At 41.6% G+C, this 25,396-nt stretch overlaps 2 protein-coding genes across 8 annotated transcripts in view; both read left to right on the top strand.

Annotated features, from left to right (window-relative positions):
* Window positions 1–25,396, top strand: part of LOC127512273 (cytosolic phospholipase A2 gamma-like) — a 136,144-nt gene that overhangs the window by 25,366 nt on the left and 85,382 nt on the right. For 2 of the 7 annotated variants that reach the window (XM_051893042.1, XM_051893036.1), the window contains exons 3-6: window positions 12,990–13,069; window positions 13,152–13,262; window positions 15,999–16,100; window positions 23,392–23,462. The exons of 3 other annotated variants lie outside the window; for them this stretch is intronic. In XM_051893042.1, the coding sequence (XP_051749002.1) occupies window positions 12,990–13,069; window positions 13,152–13,262; window positions 15,999–16,100; window positions 23,392–23,462 (364 nt within the window). Of the gene's footprint in view, window positions 1–12,444; window positions 12,614–12,751; window positions 12,892–12,989; window positions 13,070–13,151; window positions 13,263–15,998; window positions 16,101–23,391; window positions 23,463–25,396 lie in introns of those variants that run through there. 2 more of the 7 variants (XM_051893037.1, XM_051893040.1) reach the window with 2 other exon arrangements.
* On the top strand, window positions 73–11,382 carry LOC127512287 (cystatin-A1-like). The gene is made up of 5 exons (XM_051893070.1): window positions 73–180; window positions 7,617–7,718; window positions 10,061–10,131; window positions 10,710–10,811; window positions 11,159–11,382. Exons 1-5 carry the CDS (start codon window positions 87–89, stop codon window positions 11,285–11,287), a joined length of 498 nt encoding a protein of 165 aa, XP_051749030.1. The 5' UTR covers window positions 73–86; the 3' UTR covers window positions 11,288–11,382.

Raw genomic sequence — 25,396 nt, 5'->3', positions numbered from 1 at the left:
CACCTAGACATGAAATACAGTATAGTGGTTTATACAGGACTCAAATGAAAAATGTTTGTTCCACAGGGTGGGAGAATGACAATGACATGCGTTTTGTTGATGTGAAGTGTGATGAATTTGCTTTGATCCACACTGTCAAGACCAAGGCCGACTCCACTACAGTGGTCAGCAAACTCTATGGTAACAGCACCAGCATTTACACACCTTAAAATTAACTTGAATTTGTAGCAGGCTGTGAATTTAATGTTTGCACGTGGTTTGGTTCAGCTTTGTTTTGCATGACTTCTCATGCTGCGCCTAACCCCGGGCAGGGTGGGGCAGTATTTCAGATACAGTACATGCATATTTGAGAAACAAAATACTATTTTGTATTTTAAAGCCTTTGAAAAAAAGTACTCAAATACATTTAAGTTAATTATTCTTTTTATATTCTGAATACTATTTCCTGTATCAACTAGTTCAGACCACCAACCTTACCTTTCATGCACATGAGCTGCAGCTGTACAACATCTAGCATTGATTGGGTGAGCGAATTATCTGTGTTAAAAAGGAATAGGATAAGGTTACGATGTCATGGTCGATTCTACTTGTTGATTAAGGTTAAAACAAACATTCAGATATGCCTTTAGTTAAAATGAAGAAATAAAAGAGCACTGGCAAATGAGAAAAACAGTGTTAGCCAGTCAGTCTTGATAGTTAATTGGTTGTTGGTTTTATCAGCTAGCTAATCAAATGTGTTTAAGCATTACTGTTTGCTAGGACTGTATGATTTAACTTTTTCTATATTGTTTATACACTGATCAGGTATAACATTATGACCACTGACAGGTGAAGTGAATGACACTGCTTTTCTCTTCATCACGGCACCTGTTAGTGGGTGGGATACATTAGGCAGCAAGTGAACATTTTGTCCTCAAAGTTGATGTGTTAGAAGCAGAAAAAATGGGCAAGCGTAAAGATTTCAGCAAGTTTGACAAGGGACAAATTGTGATGGCTAGACGACTGGGTCAGGGCATCTCCAAAACTGCAGCTCTTGTGGGGTGTTCCTGGTCTGCAGTGGTCAGTATCTATCAAAAGTGGTCCAAGGAAGGAACAGTGGTGAACCGGCGACAGGGTCATGGGCGGCCAAGGCTCATTGATGCACGTGGGGAGCGAAGGCTGGCCCGTGTGGTCCGATTCAACAGACGAGCTACTGTAGCTCAAATTGCTCAAGAAGTTAATGCTGGTTCTGATAGAAAGGTGTCAGAATACACAGTGCATCACAGTTTGCGTATGGGGCTGCATAGCCGAAGACCAGTCAGGGTGCCCATGCTGACCCCTGTCCAGCAACGAAAGCGCCAACAGTGGGCACCAGAGTATCAGAACTGGACCACGGACCAATGGAAGAAGATGGCCTGGTCTGATGAATCACGTTTTATTTTAAATCATATCATATTTACTTAAAGATTTAAACCCCAAGCATCAATGTTTTACCAAACAAATTGATCATAATGAATTAATGTGTGTCAAGATTAAACATTAGTCACAGAAATAAAGTGGTATTTACTGTTATTTCACAAAAGAAACACGCGCACTTATTCAGTTGCGTCTGTTTCTGTTTATTTGTAGTCATGTTATTTGTAGTCATATGATTACATCACATTTACAAAGAATGATAATTTCTACAAATTTTCCACCAAAAATACGACCTGAGGAGCTTTAGCACTCTCTCCAGTGACAGTCCCAACAGTTATATTTTCAGTCTGAGAAACAGAGGAATCCCGAAAAACGTCTCAGGTTACGTATGTAACCATGGTTCCCTGAGAACAGGGAACAAAACTCTGGGGAACCGTCACTCGTGACAGGTGTCCGAATGCCAAAGAATCACACCACTCCAATCCTATTGGCCTGCGACAGCCTATGACGTCATCATAGCGCGAACCCGGAAGTATAAAAGAGCACTTGGGGAAACAGTCAGTACCTACTCGTCTTGAGGGACTGTTCAGCAGGCAGCCTGAAGCATGGCAAGGCAACGCAGAGCCTCGTTCCCTGTTCTCAGGGAACCATGGTTACATACGTAACCTGAGACATGTTGTAGAGTAATTACTTACCAGTGTAGAAAACAAAGGCATAGACAGAACAGTCCCGAAAGACGAGAAGATACTAACTGTTTCCCCAGGCGCTCTTTTATACTTCCGGATTCGCGCTATGATGACGTCATAGGCTGTCGCTGGCCAATAGGATTGGAGTGGTGTGATTCTTTGGCATTCGGACACCTGTCACGAGTGATGGTTCCCCATAGCGGTAAACGCAGAGTAGAGTTCCCCTTCGAAAGGGAACTGGAGTTGCTTTAATTTAAGAAATATGCGGAGCTAAATATGGATATCAGACAGTCCGTTAAGAGACGAGACGTGCTGACAGATAAAATAAATACATGATTGTGATAGCCTACGTATATGATTTGTCTGATTTCTTCAAGCCGTCGTATTTACCATGTTTACTATGGTAATAACGAGCATAGTCTTGGTGATCAGCATCCACATCGGATCACAAACAGAAGTTATTTCAAACACTTGCTGCTGTCTGAAAGTGAGCTTTGAGCTAAAATGTTTTTAAAAGTCTTTAATGCTGATGTTAGCTGGTAACCTATGTAATCATCCATGGCGCCTCCGTCTCCACACACACTGCATACTGACAGGCAGCTTTCTGTGCATGGCTAAACGGCCAAATGCACACAAAAATGTCAAAATCTGAGTATTCGCATAAACACGGCCAGTCTTGAGTAAAGGTAAACAAATGGGAGAATTTGATGTATATCAATATATTGGGTCCGTGCATAAGCTCTTAAAGTTACAGCAGCCTAAAATGAACATTATTTAAATGAATATAATAAATAAATGTGGGGAAAAAATACAATTATACATAAATAAGGAAATAAAAGTATAAATACTTATTTTAATTTTTTTTTTTTACGTATATTTATTTTTTAATTTTTTTTTTTACATTTCTTCATATATTTATTTACGTATATATTTATTTATTGTTTTTGCAGGTTTTGTCCTCCATACACTTCTTACTTTCTATAATTCACTGATTTTATTTTATTTTACTACAATATTATTACATAAAATATTTGTGTATGAAAGAAAAAAAAGAAAAGAAAAGAAAAAAAAAAAACACAAAAAAATCCAAAGTCATGATTTGGGGCCCTCTAGCATCCTGGGCCCATATGCCTGGCATACTTTGCACCCCCGTAATAGTGCCCCTGTGCCCTTGAGCGACACACTTGCAGTATAATTGGAAAGAGGTTGGTGATAAAACCTGCGGGGCATTAATGCCTGACGCACCTCTGCTGGTGCCAAACTGCCAGCCGCAGGGTCATCAGCTGGGAGCCACCCTTCACTGATGTTTCGCCCCTTAAGTCCCAGAACATCTCAGGGTAGTGGGGCAGTGAACAGGGACGTCTCCCTGCCGCTGGACTTAGATCTCAGGTTCTTATGCCTTGAGGCTTCTCAGCATCCCAGCTCTTGTCAGTCCTCCTCAGCCATAGCCAAAAGCTTTCTTTCTCCGCCTCTTCGGCAAGATCTTTTACTTCTTACTGACCTCGCCAGAGCTGAAGCCGATGTGCCTCAGGAAGTGGCTGGTCGACTGAGCAACGAAGCCAGCCTATCTCCACTGGTTAAGTTGTTGCTCTCCATCCCTTTCCCTGGCATTCCGCTACCAGGTCGGTGTATCGTGACTTTTTCTGCTCATATGCCTCATATCCTGTGCTGCTTCTTCCCAGGGCACTGTGAGTTCCACTAGCACTACCCGCTTACTCGTCTCAGACCACAACACAAGGTTTGGTCTCAATGTGGTTTGTGCGATAGAAGCAGAGAACTGCAGCTGCCTGTCAAGGTCTGCTCAAAATAATCAGTCCCTGCCACTGGTCAGGATTGATGGTTTATGCTAAGTAGGGCACTTCTGCACTAACTGACCTGCTTTTACAAATTGGACAGGCTGCCTCTTAGGGCTCTGGGGCCTCTTGTTTGCCATCGCTCTTGCTCTTTTTGTGCATTCTGCCAACTTCCTCACCTGGTCATGGCACCACCTATAGCGGCCCTGAGCCAAAGCAGTTTTGTGTGGAGTCAATATAATGCCACATATGTTTGCAGAAGAATTAAGTATTAAATAAGTTAGTGCGTTTCACTTCATGGCATTGTTTTGACATGGGGTGGAGTCAAGAAACTGGGGCGTGTTCAGTGGGCCTGGCCACACCTCCCTCCTAGTGATGTCATCGGCTCGAGACGCAGATAACAACTGATCAAGGCATCATGGCTGAGAGGCATGAGGGTGGATCATTTTCTTGCTGTACTCACACTTTTACTTTAAAATGTGCATGGTTTTGTTTTGTTAACTAAATGTGTATTAAAAGCTTTTAATACTCAGAGATTGGTTAAAGTCTTTGAGGCTACTCCTGAAATAGCCTGAAATCTGCTGTTTATTTCTGTCATTGTGCAAGATTTTATGCTGTTGATGATTTTTTTTGTTTACTTTTATAAATTATATTATTGTCCCATGTTTTATACATGTTTTATAAAAAAAATATTATATAAAAAATTGTTCATAAATCATTTTCATAAACTTCTATAACTTTTTTGGTTTCATGTTTTAAACTTTTTTTTTTTTTTTTTTTTTTTTTACACAAATTAAAAAATTTCTGTCACTAAAAGATATGTTGAATAAAACAGAAGTCAAAAATTTAAGCTGAGTCTTAGACCTTTTTAATAATGCATAGTCTGTCAAGTTACATTTATAACTTACATTAAACCTAGTAGTAACTTTGAAATAATGTAATCAAAGTGTGTGCTGGGTGTTAACAGGTTTTAAGCAAACGCTGGTAATACACATTTAGTTAACAAAACGAAACCATAAATGCTATAAAATGTGCACACTCACACTGAGAGAAAAGAACAGCAGATGCTGGCTTTTTCAGACAGTTCAAGTTAGCAAACTAGCCTCTTAACTGATATCTAACTTCTTTAACTTAAGCAAACGTTGTTATAATACACATTTTGTTAACAAAACAAAAAATTTTAATGCTTTAAAAATGTGCACACTGGGAGAAATAAAGAGCAGATGCTGGCTATTTTCATACAGTTCATCAAAAAAAACAAAACAAAAAAAAAACATGCACATATTAATGCTCTAAGCGAGTACAATAAGGAAATGATCCACCTGCATGCCAAACCAAGATGTTCAGGGAGGTTAGTACCTGGATGGGAGACCTCCTGGGAAAACTAGGTAGCTAGGTAGCGGTGTTAGTGAGGCCAGCAGGGGGTGCTCACCCTGTGGTCTGTGTGGGTCCTAACACCCCAGTATAGTGACGGGGACACTATACTGTAACAAGCACCGTCCTTCGGATGAGACGTTAAACCGACGCCCTGACTCTCTGTGGTCATTAAAAATCCCATGGCACTTCTCGTAGAGTAGGAGTGTAACCCCGGTGTCCTGGCCAAATTCCCTCCATTGGCCCTTACCAATCATGGCCTCCTAATAATCCCCGTCCATTGAATTGGCTCTATCACTCTTTCTCCTCTCCACCTACAGCTGGTGTGTGGTGAGCGCACTGGCACCGTTGTACTGTGGCTGCCATCGCATCATCCAAGTGGATGCTGCACACTGGTGGTGGTTAAGGAGAGACCCCCTGATATGATTGTAAAGCGCTTTGGGTATACAGTTGTACATAGGAAATGCGCTATATAAATATACCATTCATTCATTCAGTAACTGTGGTTGCCATATGCGTATCTGTGAGCTCAGCTAATTACTCTGACAGGCTCTTATTGGTTGTTCAGAGAGCACTGGAATTCTTTCCCCTGCCTCTTGGAAAGAAATTGTGTACACTCGCCTTCCCTTGCGGATAGAGAGACTATGGGACTTGGCCGAATTGATTTTCATCCTGGCCCAGCTCAGCAGCTCTTCCAGCCTCTTGATGAGCTGTGCTGTGTGTGCATGCCGCTGTCTGGAGCAGGATTTTGACATCATCCATGAAGCACCGGAGGAGAGGCAACCTGAATCCTGCATTGTTCCTTTAATCCCCTCGCCATGGTCCTTGCTCCAATCAGGATGACCTCAAAGGCTGCTGTGAATAAAATGGGGAAACTGAGCACCCCATAGCTATTCTCCTGCCAAGTTTTTGCCAGCTGGTTGTAAAGTCATGTAGTAAGTGGCAGATCTTCAAATCCGCAAAATAGCTTTGGATGATGGTATTGACACATGCAGGCACGTGGAAAAAGTCCAGGGTAAAGTCAATCAACCGATGTGAGAAAAGAGCCATTGGCTTTCTCCAAATCCAGCCAGACAACATTAAGATCCTTCTCGTCCCTCTTAGCGAATTGGATCTGGTCCCAGATTAAAGGATTAGTTCACTTCAGAATTAAAATTTCCTGATAATTTACTCACCCCCATGTCATCCAAAATGTTCATGTCTTTCTTTCTTCAGTCGAAAATAAATTAAGGTTTTTGAGGAAAACATTCCAGAATTTTTCTCCATATAGTGGACTTCAACGGCTACCAACAGGATGAGGGTCCAAATGTCGGTTTCAGTACAGCTTGGCACTTTTTTGTGTGTGTAAAGACTTTTGTAAAGTCTTTGCACGTTCGCTTTGTAGACACTAAATCTGTACTTCCGCATAAGTCACGTGTGACCTTTGTAACGTGATTATGTCATGCGTGGCGGATCGCAGAGCTAGTACAAGACGAGCATTTGTGGTTAAAATGTATATACAATTTTATTTTTTTTAGAAAATGACCGATCATTTCGCTAGACAAAACCCTTATTCCTCGTCTGCGATCGTGTAGAGCCCTTCCACCCATTGAACCACACTGAAGTCCACTATATGGAGAAAAATCCTGAAATGTTTTCCTCAAAAACCTTAATTTCTTTTCGACTGAAGAAAGAAAGACATGAACATCTTGGATGACATGGGGGTGAGTAAATTATCAGGAAATTTTCATTCAGAAGTGAACTAATCCTTTAATGTTGCACCCTGAGAAACTCTTTTTACTTCTTTGTTCCTGGTCTTTGTGCAAATTAGTCGTGTTATTCTTTCATCAATTTGGTCAAAATGTAATAACTTGTTCAACTCTGAAATGACTTTCTGGTAACACTTTAAAACAAGGTCCCATTAAGTTAACATTATTTAATGCATTAATAATGAGCACTACATTTGTTACAGGCCTATTTCTTATTTGTTAACATTAGTTAAACTGTTCTATGTTAGTTCATTTAGCTCAAGTTAACAGGTATAACTTGATTTTAATAATGTAAATATTGAAATGAACATGAACTAAGATTAATAAATGCTTTAGAAGTATTTCTCATTGTTAGCTTATGTTATTCATGTTAAATCATGTTGACCAATATAACCTTAATGTAAAACATTTCTTGTTGAACATCTCTCTGAAACATCATGTTACGGAAGTAAATGGATTATGAATGCCGTTTCTAATCTTACTTAAATTTCAGCCTATAATGTGTACTGTAAAAAACATTAGCTCAATTAATTAAATTATTTACTGCAGTTTGCATTGATTTAGTCAGAATTGTTTCTGTGACATTTTGACGTGCTAGTACTTTTTTTTTTTTTTTGTAGGCCGAATACCCAACCTGAGCCAGGTTGTCTTGGACAAGTTCACTGCGTTTTCTCGGAAGCAAGGCATTCTGCCGGAGAACATCTTCATCCTGTCTGAAAGTGGTAAAACGGCCAATACAAGCTCATTGGAAAAACGTACCTGTGGCAACATTTTTGCAAAACGCAAAATATGTACCAATATGTACATATCACTGCAGTTTCCAACAGAAATGAACACTAGAGGCAGTAAAACAGCAAGCACTTTTAATCGTTTTCACACACAATTATGATTACGGGGGCAGATAATGGATCAATAAATCATGCAGCTCCTTGCACAATTATGTTATGACCTCAAAACACTTTTAACCAGCATGATTTGTAAACGAATATATTTTGGAGTTCACTTAATCAGCTCCATATGTTCAGTTTTACTTACATACTAAGCTTGCTTAGTAGCTCAGCTGGTTAGTTAATCCAAAAATGAAATTTCTGTCATTAATTACTCACCCTCATGTCGTTCCACACCGGTAAGACCTTCGTTCATCTTCGGAACACAAATTAAGATATTTTGATAAAAATCTGAAAAAATTTTTATTCTCCATTTAAAGCAACATAATTACCACATTAAAGGTCCAGAAAAGTAGTAAATCATCGTTAAAATAGTCAACGTGACTACAGTGATTCAACCTTAATATTATAAACCGACAAAAATACTTTTTGTGCACAAAAACAAAACAAAAATAACGACTTTATTCAACAAATTCATCTCTCCCCTGTCATTCTGCTAAGCTATTTACGTTGCAGAGCTTCTGTGTTTATGTCCAAACGCAGGCTCAGTATTGGCCGGCTCTGGTCACATGCATTGACACTATTCTTTAAGAGCTGCTGTGCAGCCAAACAATGTACCAGTTATCAATGTAAAGCTGCTTTGACACAATCTACATTGTAAAAAGCGCTATATAAATAAAGGTGACTTGACTTGACTTGACATGAGCAGCACGACACATGCATTTGATGCTGACACAGGAGCCAGCTAATACTGAGCCAGCGTTCTGACGTAGAACCTGGAAGCATTGCAACGCTCTAACTTTATAGTTTTGCATTAGATAACGCAACTTGCATGGTAACCGCAAACCAATTCCACGTTCTACACTTCCCCACCTCAGTCTGCAGAAAAACTGCATTTCTTATTTGCACTGTGCGTGACAAGACTCTTAAACACGGTGTAGTTAATGAGTATGAGTCACAAAAACGGAATTGATAATGTGTGAATAACAGTGCCACTTTTACAGTGTTCAAAGCATGGGCACAACATAATGCCACACTTAGTGCTTTCAAAAACAAGTATAAAATTACCATTTGATGAATTCTCTCATCTGCGCAGAAAAACACCCAAATGTGGTGCTTCAGACCTCCTCATCAGCCTCAGCGTCAGACTCGTTGTAAAACCAGGCCTCGGCGTGACTGAAGGCGGAAATGCCAAAATGAAAGACGCTTAAAGTATATGTAACAAATTGTAAGGACATTCCAACAAATTTATTTTACTTGTAAAATCACCTTCATCCAGGAAATCAAAACAGCATGAGAAGCTTTACATTATTCTGTACATCTCTGCCTCTCATGAACTTAACTTTAACGAGCGCCCTTAACCTTGACAAAAAACACATTTAGTTAGTCATTTCTAAAATGTGTTCACCACCACTTATTTTGACTAAAAATGTTTAAAGGAATGTATTTCCTATTTAATTTTAGGCAGAGAAAACCAATCAAACTTACCGTCTTGGTCGCATGAAGATAAAATAGCGGCGGCAGCGTTTTGCGAGGCAGCAGTCATCAAAGGGTGGAGTCAAGACATTTCGGGGTGGGGTTTTTTGCACTTTCAGTGTAAAAATGAAATTACACCATGTAGCACCCTGTAACACTGAAAAGGAGTACTTTAACACTGTAGATTGTTAATTCAACTCTTTGGGTATTAATAACTTTCAACACTGCAATTTTTACACTGCTGATTTTACTGTGCATTACAAAATTGAATATTACATAATACATTTGAAAATGTGATCTGTTGCAGTTAATGCTTAACATCAAAACTTCATTATCTTTTGGAAATAATCCATCAAACAAGTTGCGATTTGAGGAGTGTGCACTAATATTTTCAGTTCCATTCATTTGCGCATTGTCTCAAGGACACGCCCACAATAGGGGAAATATCATGAATGTTCATGTATACCTACTGCCATTGGAACAGTTTTTCACAGGAACTGAATATTACACAACAGCCCCAAAGTGAAACTGCCTATTCATTCAGTCTCTTTGATGTGATCACATGAAATTACAATGACGACTCATGTCATGCGATTTTGGGAGCATAAATAGTGAAACAGAATCAATATGTGAGTCAGACTGCCTGATAATACAGTTTATTTCATCCAGGCTTTGATTGTTTTGTTTATTTCACACTGCAGCAAAGCTAATGAATGGTGGCTTTACCTCAGTGAGGCCTGTCACTCCAGAGGTGACAAACATCTGCCTTAAGGTAGGAGACAGAAAATCACTCATGTAGTAAATGAGTTTTTTTGTCAAAACACCGCCTAGTAAAATTATCTATTTTGGTGCTGTGAAATGTGTTGGTGGAAATTATTTGTTGTCATTGAAGACTTGAAATTTTATTGTTTAATGTTATTTTCAGTATTATTATTTTTTATTAATGTTCATAATTAAATTGTATAATATATTTTGTGAAGTCAGGGTGTGTCTGTATAGGTGTGCTGAGGAGAGACATGGGTTGAGCTATATTTGGTACAGGAGTGTGTGTGTGCAATGTAGCAAATGATGCATAAATGTCCAGTGATGTATATGTAACTGAAGTATTCTTTATAGGTTTATATATTCTTTAAAGTTCTGTGATTCAGCCACAATGGGGACAAAGCTTAATTTCAAGTCATTTTAAAGAGAACTCGGCTTTACTTTTCACTTAATGTCACAATACTTTTGACATAGCCTAAGTTTTCTGATGTCTGAATGATAGATGTAACTCCCTAGAGACTAATAAACTCAATCTTATTTAAATAATAATAATTTAGATGAATATAAAATGTGTATTTGTTTATTCAGGTGAAGTCAGACATAGAGGAGAAGGCTGGAACCAATTTTGAGGTTTACACACCTTTAAGCTTTGCTTCTCAGATTGTGGCAGGGACAAACTATGTGGTGAAGGTAAGAGAGTGTTTTGTTTTGTTTTGTTTTTGTATTTTATGGATTTTGAAATTGTGGCAGTGTGTAATAAACGGGTGCGATGTGTCCAGTAATTTTTCTGTCCTCTCTGAAAGGTAAAATGCATCAAGTCACTGTATAACGTTTCTCTGCGTTTGCAGCCTATAAGAGAAAACTTTTCTCAACTTTGTAGCGCTGCTGGACACACAAATCTAGTCAGCAGCGGTCACTGTAGCAGAACTTTGCATGCTGTCATGAAAAATGAATGTGTTTAGGTCGCTAGCAATGTGAACAGAGTTTTACATGGAAGAGATCACTTATAAATCTGTGTGGATTTCTCTCTCTCTCAGGTGAACGTCGGAGGAGATGCGTGTGTTCATGCGATGATATTTGAAGCTCTCCCCGTCTATGGAGGGAAACTGACTGTGACTAGAGTCCAGTACCCTAAATCCCTCTGTGACCCTCTGATCCGCTTCTGAACACGTCTAACCACATATAAAATAGTCTGTCTTATCTAATAACAGACACAATGAGATTTCATTCCTCAATATTAAACTCAATATTCAAACCCTCAGTGCCTGTGTCAGTGTGTTTGTGAGAAGACGTAAACAACACCAAATTCACTTCACTTTACTAAAATTGTTTTATGACGCCCACTTGTTGTTATGCAAGATTGAACAGGTTCAGGCAGGGAAATAAGGGAGAAACAGTTTTCTTACCGTTTTGCTGTCCTTTATGGATACAACTTGTGTTTAAACTAAGGAAACACAAGATGAAGGTTTAACAAGTGTAATATCACAGGATACAAGAATCAACAGGATTTTTGTATATTTTTGTATTTTTGTGTTTCAATTAAACTCTTACTTGTTTACGGAATTGTTTTGACTGACTTATGTGATGAGTTCAGTAAAGTTAATCTAGGACTTTGCATCTACAGCTATAGGATATGTTGAATAATGTTTATTTGTTTAATTGATTTCTTTCCCAAACTGCACTGACTGCTCTCAAATATGAGACACCAATGTTTCAGGAGTTTAGGACACAGAATAGGACAAGTGTATTCAATAACAGATTTACTTGAGTTTATGTATATGCTTTATTTTTTAAGATTAACTGTTTTTCCAAGGCACTGTTAGATTCCAGTGTTTCCTGTCATAGCTATGCAAAGATTTGATTTCAAAAACAGTATCATAGATATTAAACAATTTCTTGTTATGATTTTAAATCTGTATTTAACCTCAGAATGATCTCAAAGTAAAAAGAGGTGCTAAAGTCTAATTCTGTGGTGGCTGTGCTTTAAAATTAAATTATTATAAGTGATGAAGGATTTTGAAAGTCTGACAGTAATCAGTCTTGAGTACTATACTGTTAGGTGTTACCCTGCCTGGTTTAAATGTTTGAAAATGATTAACAGTTGAAAACATTTGTTAGAAATGTTGAGAAAAATTATCAAATGTAATCAGTTACATTACTTTGATAAAGTAATTGAAATGGTAATGATACTATTTTAAATAGGGTAACTTGTAATCTGTAACCTATTACATTTTCAAAGTAACCTTGAAGTGCATTCTGGTGTGTGCATGTGTAAGGGGCATGTATTTATGTAACGTAGGGCTGCGCTATATAAGAGCATGTCGTGGGACTCCGCTCAGAGTTCACCCCTCGAGGCCCAGATTCCCACACACTCTGGACTGAGCTCTGCAGTAGTCATGCCAACCACCATGCTGGGATTGTTGGGAGTTTTGCTCTGTGCCCTTGCCGTTAGTTCTGGTGTCACGCCACAGCCCGACTTCAAAATCAAGAGTGTAAGACTGCAAGATGCTGAGAGGAGGAATCTAGCCTATATGTGTAGCCCACAGATTTGTAATGATGCAGGGACATGAACTATATTTAGAGACCAGAATATCCTTTGGAAAATGTTGATGTCTGTGTCCTTTATATAGGTGGCTGGGAAATGGTACCTGATTGGTTTTGCCACCAGTGCTGAGTGGTTTGTCACCTGTAAGGCAGACATGAAGATGGGAGTCGCCATGCTGACACCGACTGATGAAGGACATCTGGAGATGGCATATTCCAGTCTCAAGTAAGATAAACTGATCACTAAAAATAAGAAACTATGAATGAAACTTTCCCATGTTGGATAATGCAAAGATTTTACCCATTTGTCCTCTGTCTTTCCAGTCCTGATGGCACATGCTGGAGGATGAACCAATTCGTTAATAAGTCTGATTTTCCTGGAATATTCAGCTACTGCAGTGAATGTAAGGAAGATATGATCACCTAGACATGAAATACAGTATAGTGGGTTATACAGGACTCAAATGAAAAATGTTTGCTCCACAGGCTGGGAGACTTACAACATAACTTTTGTTGATGTGAAGTATGATGAATATGCTTTGATCCACACTGTCAAGACCAAGGACAACTCCACTACAGTGGTCAGCAAACTCTGCGGTAACAGCTCCAGCATTTACACACCTTAAAATTAACTTGAATTTGTAGCAGGCTGTGAATTTAATGTTTGCACGTGGTTTGGTTCAGCTTTGTTTTGCATGACTTCTCACGCTGCGCTTAACCCCGGGCAGGGTGGGGCAGTATTTCAGATACAGTACATGTGTATTTGATTCAAATACATTTAAGTTTATTATTTTTTATATTCTGAATACTTTATGCCAGTCAGCCTTTATTAGGCTGCTGATTTCCTGTATCAACTAGTTCAAGTCGGCCAACCCCAACTTTCATGGGGTTGCATTGATTGGGTGAGTGAATTATCTGCGTTAAAAAGGAATAGGATAAGGTTACGATGTCATGGTTGATTCTACTTGTTGATGAAGGTTAAAACGAACATCATTCAGATATGCCTTTAGTTAAAATGAAGGAATAAAAGAGCATTGGCAAATGAGAAAAACAGTGTTAGCCAGTCAGTCTTGATAGTTAATTGGTTGTTGGTTTTATCAGCTAGCTAGTCAAATGTGTTTAAGCATTACTGTTTGCTAGGACTGTATGATTTAACTTTTTCTATATCGTTTATACACTGATCAGGTATAACATTATGACCACTGACAGGTGAAGTGAATGACACTGCTTTTCTCTTCATCACGGCACCTGTTAGTGGGTGGGATATATTAGGCAGCAAGTGAACATTTTGAAGCAGAAAAAATGGGCAAGCGTAAAGATTTGAGCAAGTTTGACATGGGACAAATTGTGATGCCTAGACGACTGGGTCAGAGCATCTCCAAAACTGCAGTTCTTGTGGGGTGTTCCCGGTCTGCAGTGGTCAGTATCTATCAAAAGTGGTCCAAGGAAGGAACAGTGGTGAACCGGCGACAGGGTCATGGCCGGCCAAGGCTCAATGATGCACGTGGGGAGTGAAGGCTGGCCCGTGTGGTCCGATTCAACAGACGAGCTACTGTAGCTCAAATTGCTCAAGAAGTTAATGCTGGTTCTGATAGAAAGGTGTCAGAATACACAATGCATCGCAGTTTGTTGTTTGGTCTCAATGTGGTTTGTGCGATAGAAGCGGAGAACTGCAGCCGCCTGTCCAGGTCTGCTCAAAATAATCAGTCCCTGCCAATGGCCAGGATTGATGGTTTATGCTAACTAGGGCATTTCTGCACTAACTCTCGTAAAGAGTAGGAGTGTAACCCCGGTGTCCTGGCCAAATTCCCTCCATTGGCCCTTACCAATCATGGCCTCCTAATAATCCCCATCCACTGAATCGGCTCTATCACTCTTTCTCCTCTCCACCTACAGCTGGTGTGTGGTGAGCGCACTGGTGCCGTTGTACTGTGGCTCCCGTCGCATCACCCAAGTGGATGCTGCACACTGGTGGTGGTTAAGGAGAGACCCCCTGATATGATTGTAAAGCGCTTTGGGTATACAGTTGTACATAGGAAATGCGCTATATAAATATACCATTCATTCATTCAGTAACTGTGGTTGCCATATGCGTATCTGTGAGCTCAGCTAATTACTCTGACAGGCTCTTATTGGTTGTTCAGAGAGCACTGGAATTCTTTCCCCTGCCTCTTGGAAAGAAATTGTGTACACTCGCCTTCCCTTGCGGATAGAGAGACTACGGGACTTGGCCGAATTGATTTTCATCCTGGCCCAGCTCAGCAGCTCTTCCAGCCTCTTGATGAGCTGTGCTGTGTGTGCATGCCGCTGTCTGGAGCAGGATTTTGACATCATCCATGAAGCACCGGAGGGGAGGCAACCTGAATCCTGCACTGTTCCTTTAATCCCCTCGCCATGGTCCTTGCTCCAATCAGGATGACTTCAAAGGCTGCTGTGAATAAAATGGGGAAAATTGAGCACCCCATAGCTATTCTCCTGCCAAGTTTTTGCCAGCTGGTTGTAAAGTCATATAGTGGACTTCAACGGCTACCAACAGGTTGAAGGTCAAAATGTCAGTTTCAGTGCAGCTTCAAAGGGCTCTACATGATCCCAGACGAGGAATAAAGGTCTTATCTAGCGATTCTCCAACTTCAAAATCAACCAATATCGTTGTTTTACCTTTTTTTTTTTTGTAAAGGCCATTTGACTTAGTCTTTGCACGTTCGCTTTGTAGACACTAAATCTGTACTTCCGTCATGCGTGGCGGATCGCAGAGCTAGTGCAAGACGAGCATTTGTGGTTAAAAAGTATATACATTTTTATTTTTTTTAGAAAATGACCGATCATTTCACTAGACAAAACCCTTATTCCTCGTCTGCGATCGTGTAGAGCCCTTCCACCCATTGAACCACACTGAAGTCCACTATATGGAGAAAAATCCTGGAATGTTTTCCTCAAAAACCTTAATTTCTTTTTGACTGAAGAAAGAAAGACATGAACATCTTGGATGACATGGGGGTGAGTAAATTATTAGGAAATTTTCAGAAAGTGAGGAAAGTTCAGAAGTGAACTAATCCTTTAATGTTGCACCCTGAGAAATTCTTTTTACTTCTTGTAATTAATTTAATTTAAAATGTTTCTTGTTGAACATCTTATTCCTCTCTGAAACATCATGTTACGGAAGTAAATGGATTATGAATGCCGTTTCTAATCTTACTTAAATTTCAGCCTATAATGTGTACTGTAAAAAACATTAGCTCAATTAATTAAATTATTTACTGCAGTTTGCATTGATTTAGTCAGAATTGTTTCTGTGACATTTTGATGTGCTTGTATTTTTTTTTTTTTTTGTAGGCAGAACACCCCACCTGAGCCAAGTTGTTTTGGACAAGTTCACTGCGTTTTCTCGGAAGCAAGGCATTCTGCCAGAGAACATCATCATCCTGTCTAAAAGTGGTAAAACGGCCAACACAAGCTCACTGGAAAAACGTACCTGTGGCAACATTTTTGCAAAACGCAAAATATGTACCAATATGTACATATCACTGCAGTTTCCAACAGAAATGAACACTAGAGGCAGTAAAACAGCAAGCACTTTTAATCGTTTTCGCACACAATTATGATTACTGGGGCAGATTATGGATCAGTAAAGACTTGTTTTCACACAGCTCCTTGCACAATTATGTTATGACCTCAAAACACTATCATGGTGCATGATTTGTAAACAAACATATTTTGGAGTTTGCATCATTAACCAGCTCCATATGTTCAGTTTTACTTACATACTTACAACGTAATTACCAAGGTCCAGAAAAGTAGTAAAACTTTGTTAAAATAGTCAACGTGACTACAGTGTTTCAACCTTATTATTATAAAGCGATGAAAATACCTTTTGTGCGCAAAAACAAAACAAAAATAATGACTTTATTCAACAAATTCGTCTCTCCCCTGTCATTCTGCTAAGCTATTTACGTTGCAGAGCTTCTGTGTTTATGTCCAAACGCAGGCTCAGTATTGGCCGGCTCTGGTCACATGAGCAGCACAACACATGCATTTGATGCTGACACAGGAGCCAGCTAATACTGAGCCAGCGTTCTGACGTAGAACCTGGAAGCATTGCAATGCTCTAACTTCATAGTTTTGCATTAGATAACGCAACTTGCATGGTAACCGCAAACCAATTCCACGTTCTACACTTCCCCACCTCAGTCTGCAGAAAAACTGCATTTCTTATTTGCACTGTGCGCGACAAGACTCTTAAACACGGTGTAGTTAATGAGTATGAGTCAAAAAAATGGAATTGATAATGTGTGAATGTATAACAGTGCCACTTTTACAGTGTTCAAAGCATGGGCACACCATAATGCCACACTTAGTGCTTTCAAAAACAAGTATAAAATTACCATTTGATGAATTCTCTCATCTGCGCAGAAAAACACCCAAATGTGGTGCTTCAGACCTCCTCATCAGCCTCAGTGTCAGACTCGTAGTAAAACCAGGCCTCGGCGTGACTGAAGGCGGAAATGCCAAAATGAAAGACGCTTAAAGTATATGTAACAAATTGTAAGGACATTCCAACAAATTTATTTTACTTGTAAATTGTAATGAAGGGCTGACAGCGTGAGGATCCATTTGCAGTTTCTTTATTGTGACAACAAAGCACAAGGCAGACAAGGGCAAGACAGTAGCAGAAAACAGGGACAGGCTTGGGTCGAGGCAGGCGGCAGACAAACAGAGACTTACAACAGGCAGAGTTCAGGGCAGGCGGCAGACAAACGTAATCCAGGAAACAGGCAAGGTTCAAGGCAGGCGGCAGAGGTTCACAAATGATAAACAGTCCAATCGATAGCAAGATAACAGTCCACAAGAAAACGCTCAGTAGTGATCACCGGGGCAAATCAAGACTTCGCAGTGTATGGATGCGTGTGTGCGTCTTAAATAGTGTGAGTGTGATGTAATGCAGGTGTGTGCAATCAGTCCCAGGAATGAGGGCCTATGGGTAACGTAGTCCACAAGGAAGTGACTCAGAACTCAGGTGATGGCTCCCTCCGGCGGCCGGGAGGAGGAGCCGCGGGAGCCGTATTCGTGACAGAGCCCCCCCCCTGCGAGCGGCTCCAGACGCGAGGGAGTGGGCGCCGAGGTCTACCACGTGGACGAGGGGCCGGTCTCTCCGGATGCGTCCGATGGAACTCTTCAAAAAGAGATGGGTCCAGAATATCATCCCTGTTGACCCAAGATCGCTCCTCCGGGCCGTACCCCTCCCAGTCCACCAGATATTGTAGCCTTCCACCCCGGCGCCTGGAATCGAGCAGTTCTCGAACCTTATAAGCCTCCTCGCCTTCGATGATCAGGGGTGGGGGGTTGCGGGTCTCAGCTCCCACTGGCTCCTCTCTCGGACCCCCGGAGGGTTTCAGCAAAGATACATGGAAGGTGGGAGAAATACGATAATTAGCAGGCAAATCGAGTCGAAATGATACAGGAGTGATTTGTTTAAGAATTTGAAAAGGCCCTACAAACCTGGGACTGAGCTTGCGGCATGGAAGTCGGAGGCGAAGATCCTTGGTGGACAGCCAGACCCACTGTCCCACGTAGTAGTGAGGATTGGGACGTCGATGCCGGTTTGCCTGAGTCTCTTGTCGCCTTACAGCGCGCTGGAGATGGTGATGAGCCAGATCCCAGGTCTCCTCGCTACGACGCATCCACTCTGTGACTGAGGGCAAGTCAGATGGTTGCCCTGACCAAGGGAAGAGAGGTGGTTGGAAGCCCAACACGCATTGGAAGGGTGTGATTCCGGTGGCAGGTTTCCGTAAGGAATTTTGAGCATACTCCGCCCACATTAAATATCGGCTCCAGTCGGCCTGGTTCTGATGGCAGTAGGTGCGGAGGAATCGTGTCAGCTCCTGATTCAAGCGTTCAGTCTGGCCGTTGGATTCGGGGTGGTACCCAGAGGTAAGGCTGATGTTAACATTGAGCTGCTTGAAGAAGGCGGCCCAGACACGGGAGGTGAATTGAGGACCCCTGTCCGACACTATATCCTCCGGCAGGCCGTAGAAACGAAAGACCGAGTTGCACAAGAGTTCAGCGGTCTCTAGAGCTGTGGGTAGTTTGGGTAGTGGCAGTAAGCGGCATGCTTTGGAGAAGCGATCGACGACTGTGAGAATTGTGGTGTGGCCCTGGGATTCGGGGAGATCCGTGACAAAGTCGATTGCAATGTGGGACCAAGGACGTTGGGGAATGGGAAGAGGTTGAAGCAGACCGGCAGGAACTTGACGTGAGGTTTTGGTGGTTTGACAGGCGATGCAGTTGTTGAGGAATTTAGTGACATCCGCGAGCATGGTCTCCCACCAGAACTGGTTTTGGAGGAGTTGCAACGTTGCTGTGATGCCTGGGTGGCCAGAACTCGGGAAATCATGGACTTGATGGAGTAGTTTATCCCTGAGCTGACTGGGGACGAAGGTGCGGTTTGGAGGGCATGCTACTGGGGGTGCGGTTTGCTCGTTGAGTTGTGAAATTTCCGTCATGACATCCCACTGTACTGGAGCGAGTAACAAGGCTTCAGGCAGAATGTTTTCAGTACCCTCACTCCGTCCTGTCTCCTCCGCTTGCCTTGATAGTGCGTCCGCCTTGACATTCTTGGAGCCGGGTCTGTAAGTAACAGTGAAGTGGAAGCGTGTGAAGAACATTGCCCATCTTGCCTGTCGTGGATTCAAGCGTTTGGCTGAGCGCAGGTACTCCAAGTTTTTGTGGTCAGTGAGAATAGTGAACGGGTGTCTTGCCCCCTCCAGCCAATGGCACCACTCCTCCAGCGCCGCCTTCATCGCGAGTAATTCTCGGTTGCCCACATCGTAGTTACGTTCTGCCGCTGATAGTTTGCGAGAGTAGAAGGCACAGGGGAACATCTTGGCCGGATTACCTTGCTTTTGGGAAAGGATTGCGCCAATGCCAGTACTGGAGGCGTCCACCTCCACGATGAAGGGAAGCTTGGGGTCTGGGTGACGTAGGATGGGTGCTGACGTAAAACGTTCCTTCAATTCCTGGAACGCACTTATTGCTTCGGGTGACCAGACGAGTCGAGAAGATTGGCGTTTAGTCATGGACGTTAGGGGAGCGGCAACCCCACTGAAGTTTCTGATGAACCGCCTGTAGAAATTGGCAAACCCCAGGAACCGCTGTAGCTCCTTTAGTGTGCGTGGTTGTGGCCATTCGAACACCGCCTTTACCTTGCTATCGTCCATTGCCACTCCATCTCGACTGATGACGTAGCCCAAGAAGGATGTTGAGGTGCGGTGGAATTCGCACTTCTCAGCCTTGGCATAAAGTTTGTGTTGTATTAGACGTTGCAGCACCGCTCGAACGTGTTGAATGTGTTCGTCGTAGGAGTTGGAATAAATGAGAATATCGTCTATGTACACGATGACCCAGCGGTTGAGCATATCTCGGAAGACATCATTGATGAAGGATTGAAAGACTGAGGGACTGTTGGACAGGCCGAAGGGCATGACAAGGGTCTCGTAGTGGCCAGTGGCAGTGGAGAAAGCGGTCTTCCATTCATCACCCTCCCTGATGCGAATCAAGTTGTATGCGCAGCGTAGATCCAGCTTGGTGAAGTACTTGGCTTGACGTAGTTGTTCGAGGGCTGCAGGGACCAGTGGTAGCGGATAGCGGAATTTTACAGTGATGTCATTCAGGCCGCGATAGTCAATGCAGGGTCGTAGACCGCCGTCTTTCTTCTTGACAAAGAAGAACCCGGATGCAGCTGGTGATGTTGAGGGCCGAATGAATCCTTTAGCCAGCTCCTCCTCAATGTAAGATCTCATGGCTGCATCCTCGGGCTGTGACAAAGGGAATATCCTGCCCTTGGGCGGAGTGGTACCAGGTAATAGTTCGATTGCACAATCACTGGGGCGATGAGGTGGTAGTTCCGTGGATTTGGACTTACTGAAAGCGATGGACAGATCTGTGTATTCGGCTGGTACAGCAGGTTCGAGGTCGGTTGGGGTCTTGTCGACAGAGATGGTATGGAGGGGTAATGGCGTAACGGGACTCAGACAGCGATGATGACAGGCGGGGTCCCACTGGACGATCTGACCCTCCTTCCAGGAAATATGCGGATTGTGTGTTCGAAGCCAAGGTAATCCGAGGATGATAGGGTTGTTAGGTGAATGGATGACGTAGAACTGAATTTGCTCATGGTGCAGCGCCCCGACTTGTAGACCCAGCGCTGAGGTAATGTGCGCCACTCTTCCTCCTCCTATAGGTTTCCCATCTAGCGCCTCCACTGTTAATGAAGAGTTGCAGTTGGTTAATTGTATATTGTGTTGACGGATGAATGTGTCTGACATGAAATTGCCTGCTGCACCAGAGTCCAGAAGAGCATAGGTAGATATAGTTTGAATGTCACTGGTCAGTTGGATGGGGATTTTAAGGCAGTTGGGCAAATAGTCGACATGTTGGGCTGAACTCACCGCTTTGGGATTAGAAGCATTGGGTCGAATGGGACAGTTGAGCTTGATGTGTCCTGCCTGGCCACAGTATAGGCATAAATGCAGCTGGCGCCTTCTCTCTCGTTCCTCTGGAAGGAGGGGAGTATATCCGAGTTGCATGGGCTCAGGAACGGCAGAGGTTGGCGTGAGTTGGCGAACGGGTCGTCGGCCTCGGATGAGGTTGTCGATGTGAATGGCCAGCTCAATGAACGCGTTCAGCGATCTCCCCTCGTCACGGCAAGCGAGCTCGGCCTGAAGCTCCAGAGACAGGCCCTTGCGAAACAGTAATTTCAGTGTATCCTCCACCCAGTTAGTTTGTGCGGCCAATGTGCGAAATTGCAATGCAAATTCGGCGGCGGTAGATTTACCTTGGTTTAGGGAAAGCAGCTGATCGCCGACGCTCTTGCCGCCCTCTGGATGTTCGAACACCTCCTTGAAGCTTTGCAGAAAGGCCGTAAACGTGGGGAACACAGAGCTATCTTCTCTCCATACTGCTGTGGCCCAGTCAAGTGCTTTGCCCGTGAGTAGGGAGAATACAAACGATATCCGACTGGTATCGTTGGGATACAGCGAAGGCTGCTGGTTTATAAGCAAAGAACATTGAAGGAGAAAGCCCCTGCATTTGGCTGGACTGCCGTCGAATTTCTCGGGTAGAGCGAGGCGTGGATTTACAGCGGGTGGAGAAGTAAACGCTTGACTCACATTGATAGCGGGAGGCGGCGTGATGGCTTCAGGAGAGGGAAGTCGCAGGCTTTGCAGGGTTTTCACCAGCTCCTCGGTGAGTGACGCAAGACGAGTCAGCTGGTGCTGGTGCGCGGCAAGCTGAGAGGCCTGTGCTGAGAGTTCGGTGGAGATTTGCAGGAGAACTGCTGGATCGTTTGATGGCGAAGTCTTCTGTAATGAAGGGCTGACAGCGTGAGGATCCATTTGCAGTTTCTTTATTGTGACAACAAAGCACAAGGCAGACAAGGGCAAGACAGTAGCAGAAAACAGGGACAGGCTTGGGTCGAGGCAGGCGGCAGACAAACAGAGACTTACAACAGGCAGAGTTCAGGGCAGGCGGCAGACAAACGTAATCCAGGAAACAGGCAAGGTTCAAGGCAGGCGGCAGAGGTTCACAAATGATAAACAGTCCAATCGATAGCAAGATAACAGTCCACAAGAAAACGCTCAGTAGTGATCACCGGGGCAAATCAAGACTTCGCAGTGTATGGATGCGTGTGTGCGTCTTAAATAGTGTGAGTGTGATGTAATGCAGGTGTGTGCAATCAGTCCCAGGAATGAGGGCCTATGGGTAACGTAGTCCACAAGGAAGTGACTCAGAACTCAGGTGATGGCTCCCTCTGGCGGCCGGGAGGAGGAGCCGCGGGAGCCGTATTCGTGACATAAATCACCTTCATCCAGGAAATCAAAACGGCATGAGAAGCTTTACATTATTCTGTACATCTCTGCCTCTCATGAACTTAACTTTAACGAGCGCCCTTAACCTTGACAAAAAACACATTTAGTTAGTCATTTCTAAAATGTGGTCACCACCACTTATTTTAACTAAAAATGTTTAAAGGAATATATTTCCTATTTAATTTTAGGAAGAGAAAACCAATCAAACTTACCGTCTTGGTCGCACGAAGATACAATAGCAGCGGCGGCGTTTTGCGAGGCAGCAGTCATCAAAGGGTGGAGTCAAGACATTTCTGCGTTTTTTTTTTTTTTTTTGCACTTTCAGTGTAAAAATAAAATTACACCATGTAGCACCCTGTAACACTGAAAAGGAGTACTTTAACACTGTAGATTGTTAATTCAACTCTTTGGGTAATAATAACGTTTAACACTGCAATTTTTACACTGCTGATTTTACTGTGCATTACAAAATGTAATATTACATATTACATTTGAAAATGTGATCTGTTGCCCTTAATGCTTAACATCAAAACTTCATTATCTTTTGGAAATAATCCATCAAACAAGTTGCAATTCTCAAGGACACACCCACAATAGGGGAAATATCATGAATATTCATGTATACCCACTGCCACTGGAACAGTTTTTCCACAGGAACTGAATATTACACAACAGCCCCAAAGTGAAACTCCGCCTATTCATTCAGTCTCTTTGATGTGATTGCATGGAATTACAATGACGACTCACGTCATGCGATTTTGGGAGCATAAATAGTGAAACAGAATCAATATGTGAGTCAGACTGCCTGATAATACAGTTTATTTCATCCAGGCTTTGATTGTTTTGTTTATTTCACACTGCAGCAATGACAATGCCTGGTGGCTTTACTTCAGTGACGCCTGTCACTCCAGAGGTGACAAACATCTGCCTTAAGGTAGGAGACAGAAAATCACTCATGTAGTAAATGAGTTTTTTTGTTAAAACACCGCCTAGTAAAATTATCTATTTTGGTGCTGTGAAATGTGTTGCGGAAATTATTTGTTGTCATTGAAGACTAAAATTTTATTATTTACAGTTTTTTTTTTTAATTGCTATGGTGCAATTTTCACAAGCAATTGGTAAATTTTCAAAACTCTTAGTACTAATATCACAACAGATCATCAAAAGTGCACTTTTTTCAAACATTTCAGCATATTTTCAATTGTTTTAGCACAATACACAAAATCACAAAGTATCCTTTTCACTACACAGATAAGTGTTTCATCTACAGTATATAAATGTTTCATGCACAGTAACTGCCTTTCATAATGCTATTACTCTTAAACTTTTGATTTGCATCTTTTTCGTTCAGTTAAATACATTTGTCTAATATTTAATCCAACTGAACTTAATGGTTAATCAATGAATCATTTGGTACACCTATAGATTTCTATATATATTGATTCTATAGGCATATGTTCTATAGAACTTATTTGCCATTTCTGATATGGATAACCAAATGTAATGAATACTTTTTACATTATAAGCAATTTATCTTAGATGAGAACCACAATTTTTAAAGTGTGTGTGTGTGGGGTCCTGGAAAACACTGTGTTGTGAAAACAAATGTCCCAACAAAGATGGTAATAACAGTAATTTTAAATCTTGTTTGGGCATTTTTTTTTGGTCCCCATGAGGAAAACAGCTTATGAATCATACAAAATTATATTTTTATAAAATGTAAAAATGCAGAAAGTTTTCTGTGATGGGTAGGTTTAGTAGTAGGGGATAGAATATACCGTTTATACAGTATAAAAATCATTATGTCTATGGAAAGTCCCCATAAAACATGGAAAAATTAATGTGTGTGTGTGTGTGTGTGTGTGTGTGTGAGAGAGAGAGAGAGAGAGAGAGAGATACTAGGGATGGGCATTTTTCCAAAATATTGTATTCGAATATTTGGGCTTGTAAAAAACGAATATTCGAATATTCGTTTATTTAAATGAGGTTAAATGAGAAGGACGTTATTTATTTATTTTTTTTTTAAATTCATCAAGATTTTGTAACCATTTCTGAACAAGCTTACGATTAGGCAATATACACAACAAGCTTACATCTTAAGCTTTTCTTTTAGTTCAAAGCATTAAACAATATGTGCAAACAAATATATATATATATATATATATATATATATATATATATATATATATATATATAAAGAACAAAAAGCATTTAAGCTCAAGCAGCGCGAACGGGAAAAACGCCAATAAAGCAGACAGTGTCAGTTATCGTAAACATAATACACTCGAGTCAGTATATGGTTATCGTTTTCATATTGTTTCACATGTTCATGTTGAGAAAAACAATATCCACATGGTCCGGTGAGAAAACGCGCTGCGCTGACAGACGTTGCAGAAACACAAAGATAACGATAATACATAACGGTATGCTAAGCTAAGTTTCTAACAGCAGCACTTTGTGTTTTCTGTTCGCAAATATATCTCCCTCGACGAAACTTAAAGGAAGCATATGTCTCAAAATCATTTTGCTATCAGATTATCTTCTCGGCTCACTCGGAGGGACAGCTGCGCTTACCTGTCGTGAATGCAGTGATGGACAGCTGTCTTTCCTCATTCGATTTGATTTCATGTGCTTTCTCAATATGGTGGTGATATTATGATAACTCGGTTTCATTAATTTATTTGATCAAAACTAATTCCATTTTGTAGGATCATTTTCATCTAAGTAATTCCAAACTTCGACAACATTATGTGATGATCAAATAAAATTAACTTGTTAAACGAGCTCCACAGCGCCACCCGGTGCATTTAGTTATAACTGCGAGTTTTAGTGCTTAGGATTTATCATGGATTCACTGCATTCACGGCA

The sequence above is a fragment of the Ctenopharyngodon idella genome, chromosome 5, assembly GCF_019924925.1.
Source record: "Ctenopharyngodon idella isolate HZGC_01 chromosome 5, HZGC01, whole genome shotgun sequence".
In the NCBI taxonomy this organism is placed as follows: Eukaryota; Metazoa; Chordata; class Actinopteri; order Cypriniformes; family Xenocyprididae; genus Ctenopharyngodon; species Ctenopharyngodon idella.
The sequence above is the reverse complement of the archived record's forward strand: the minus strand, read 5'-3'. Positions and strand labels throughout refer to the sequence as shown.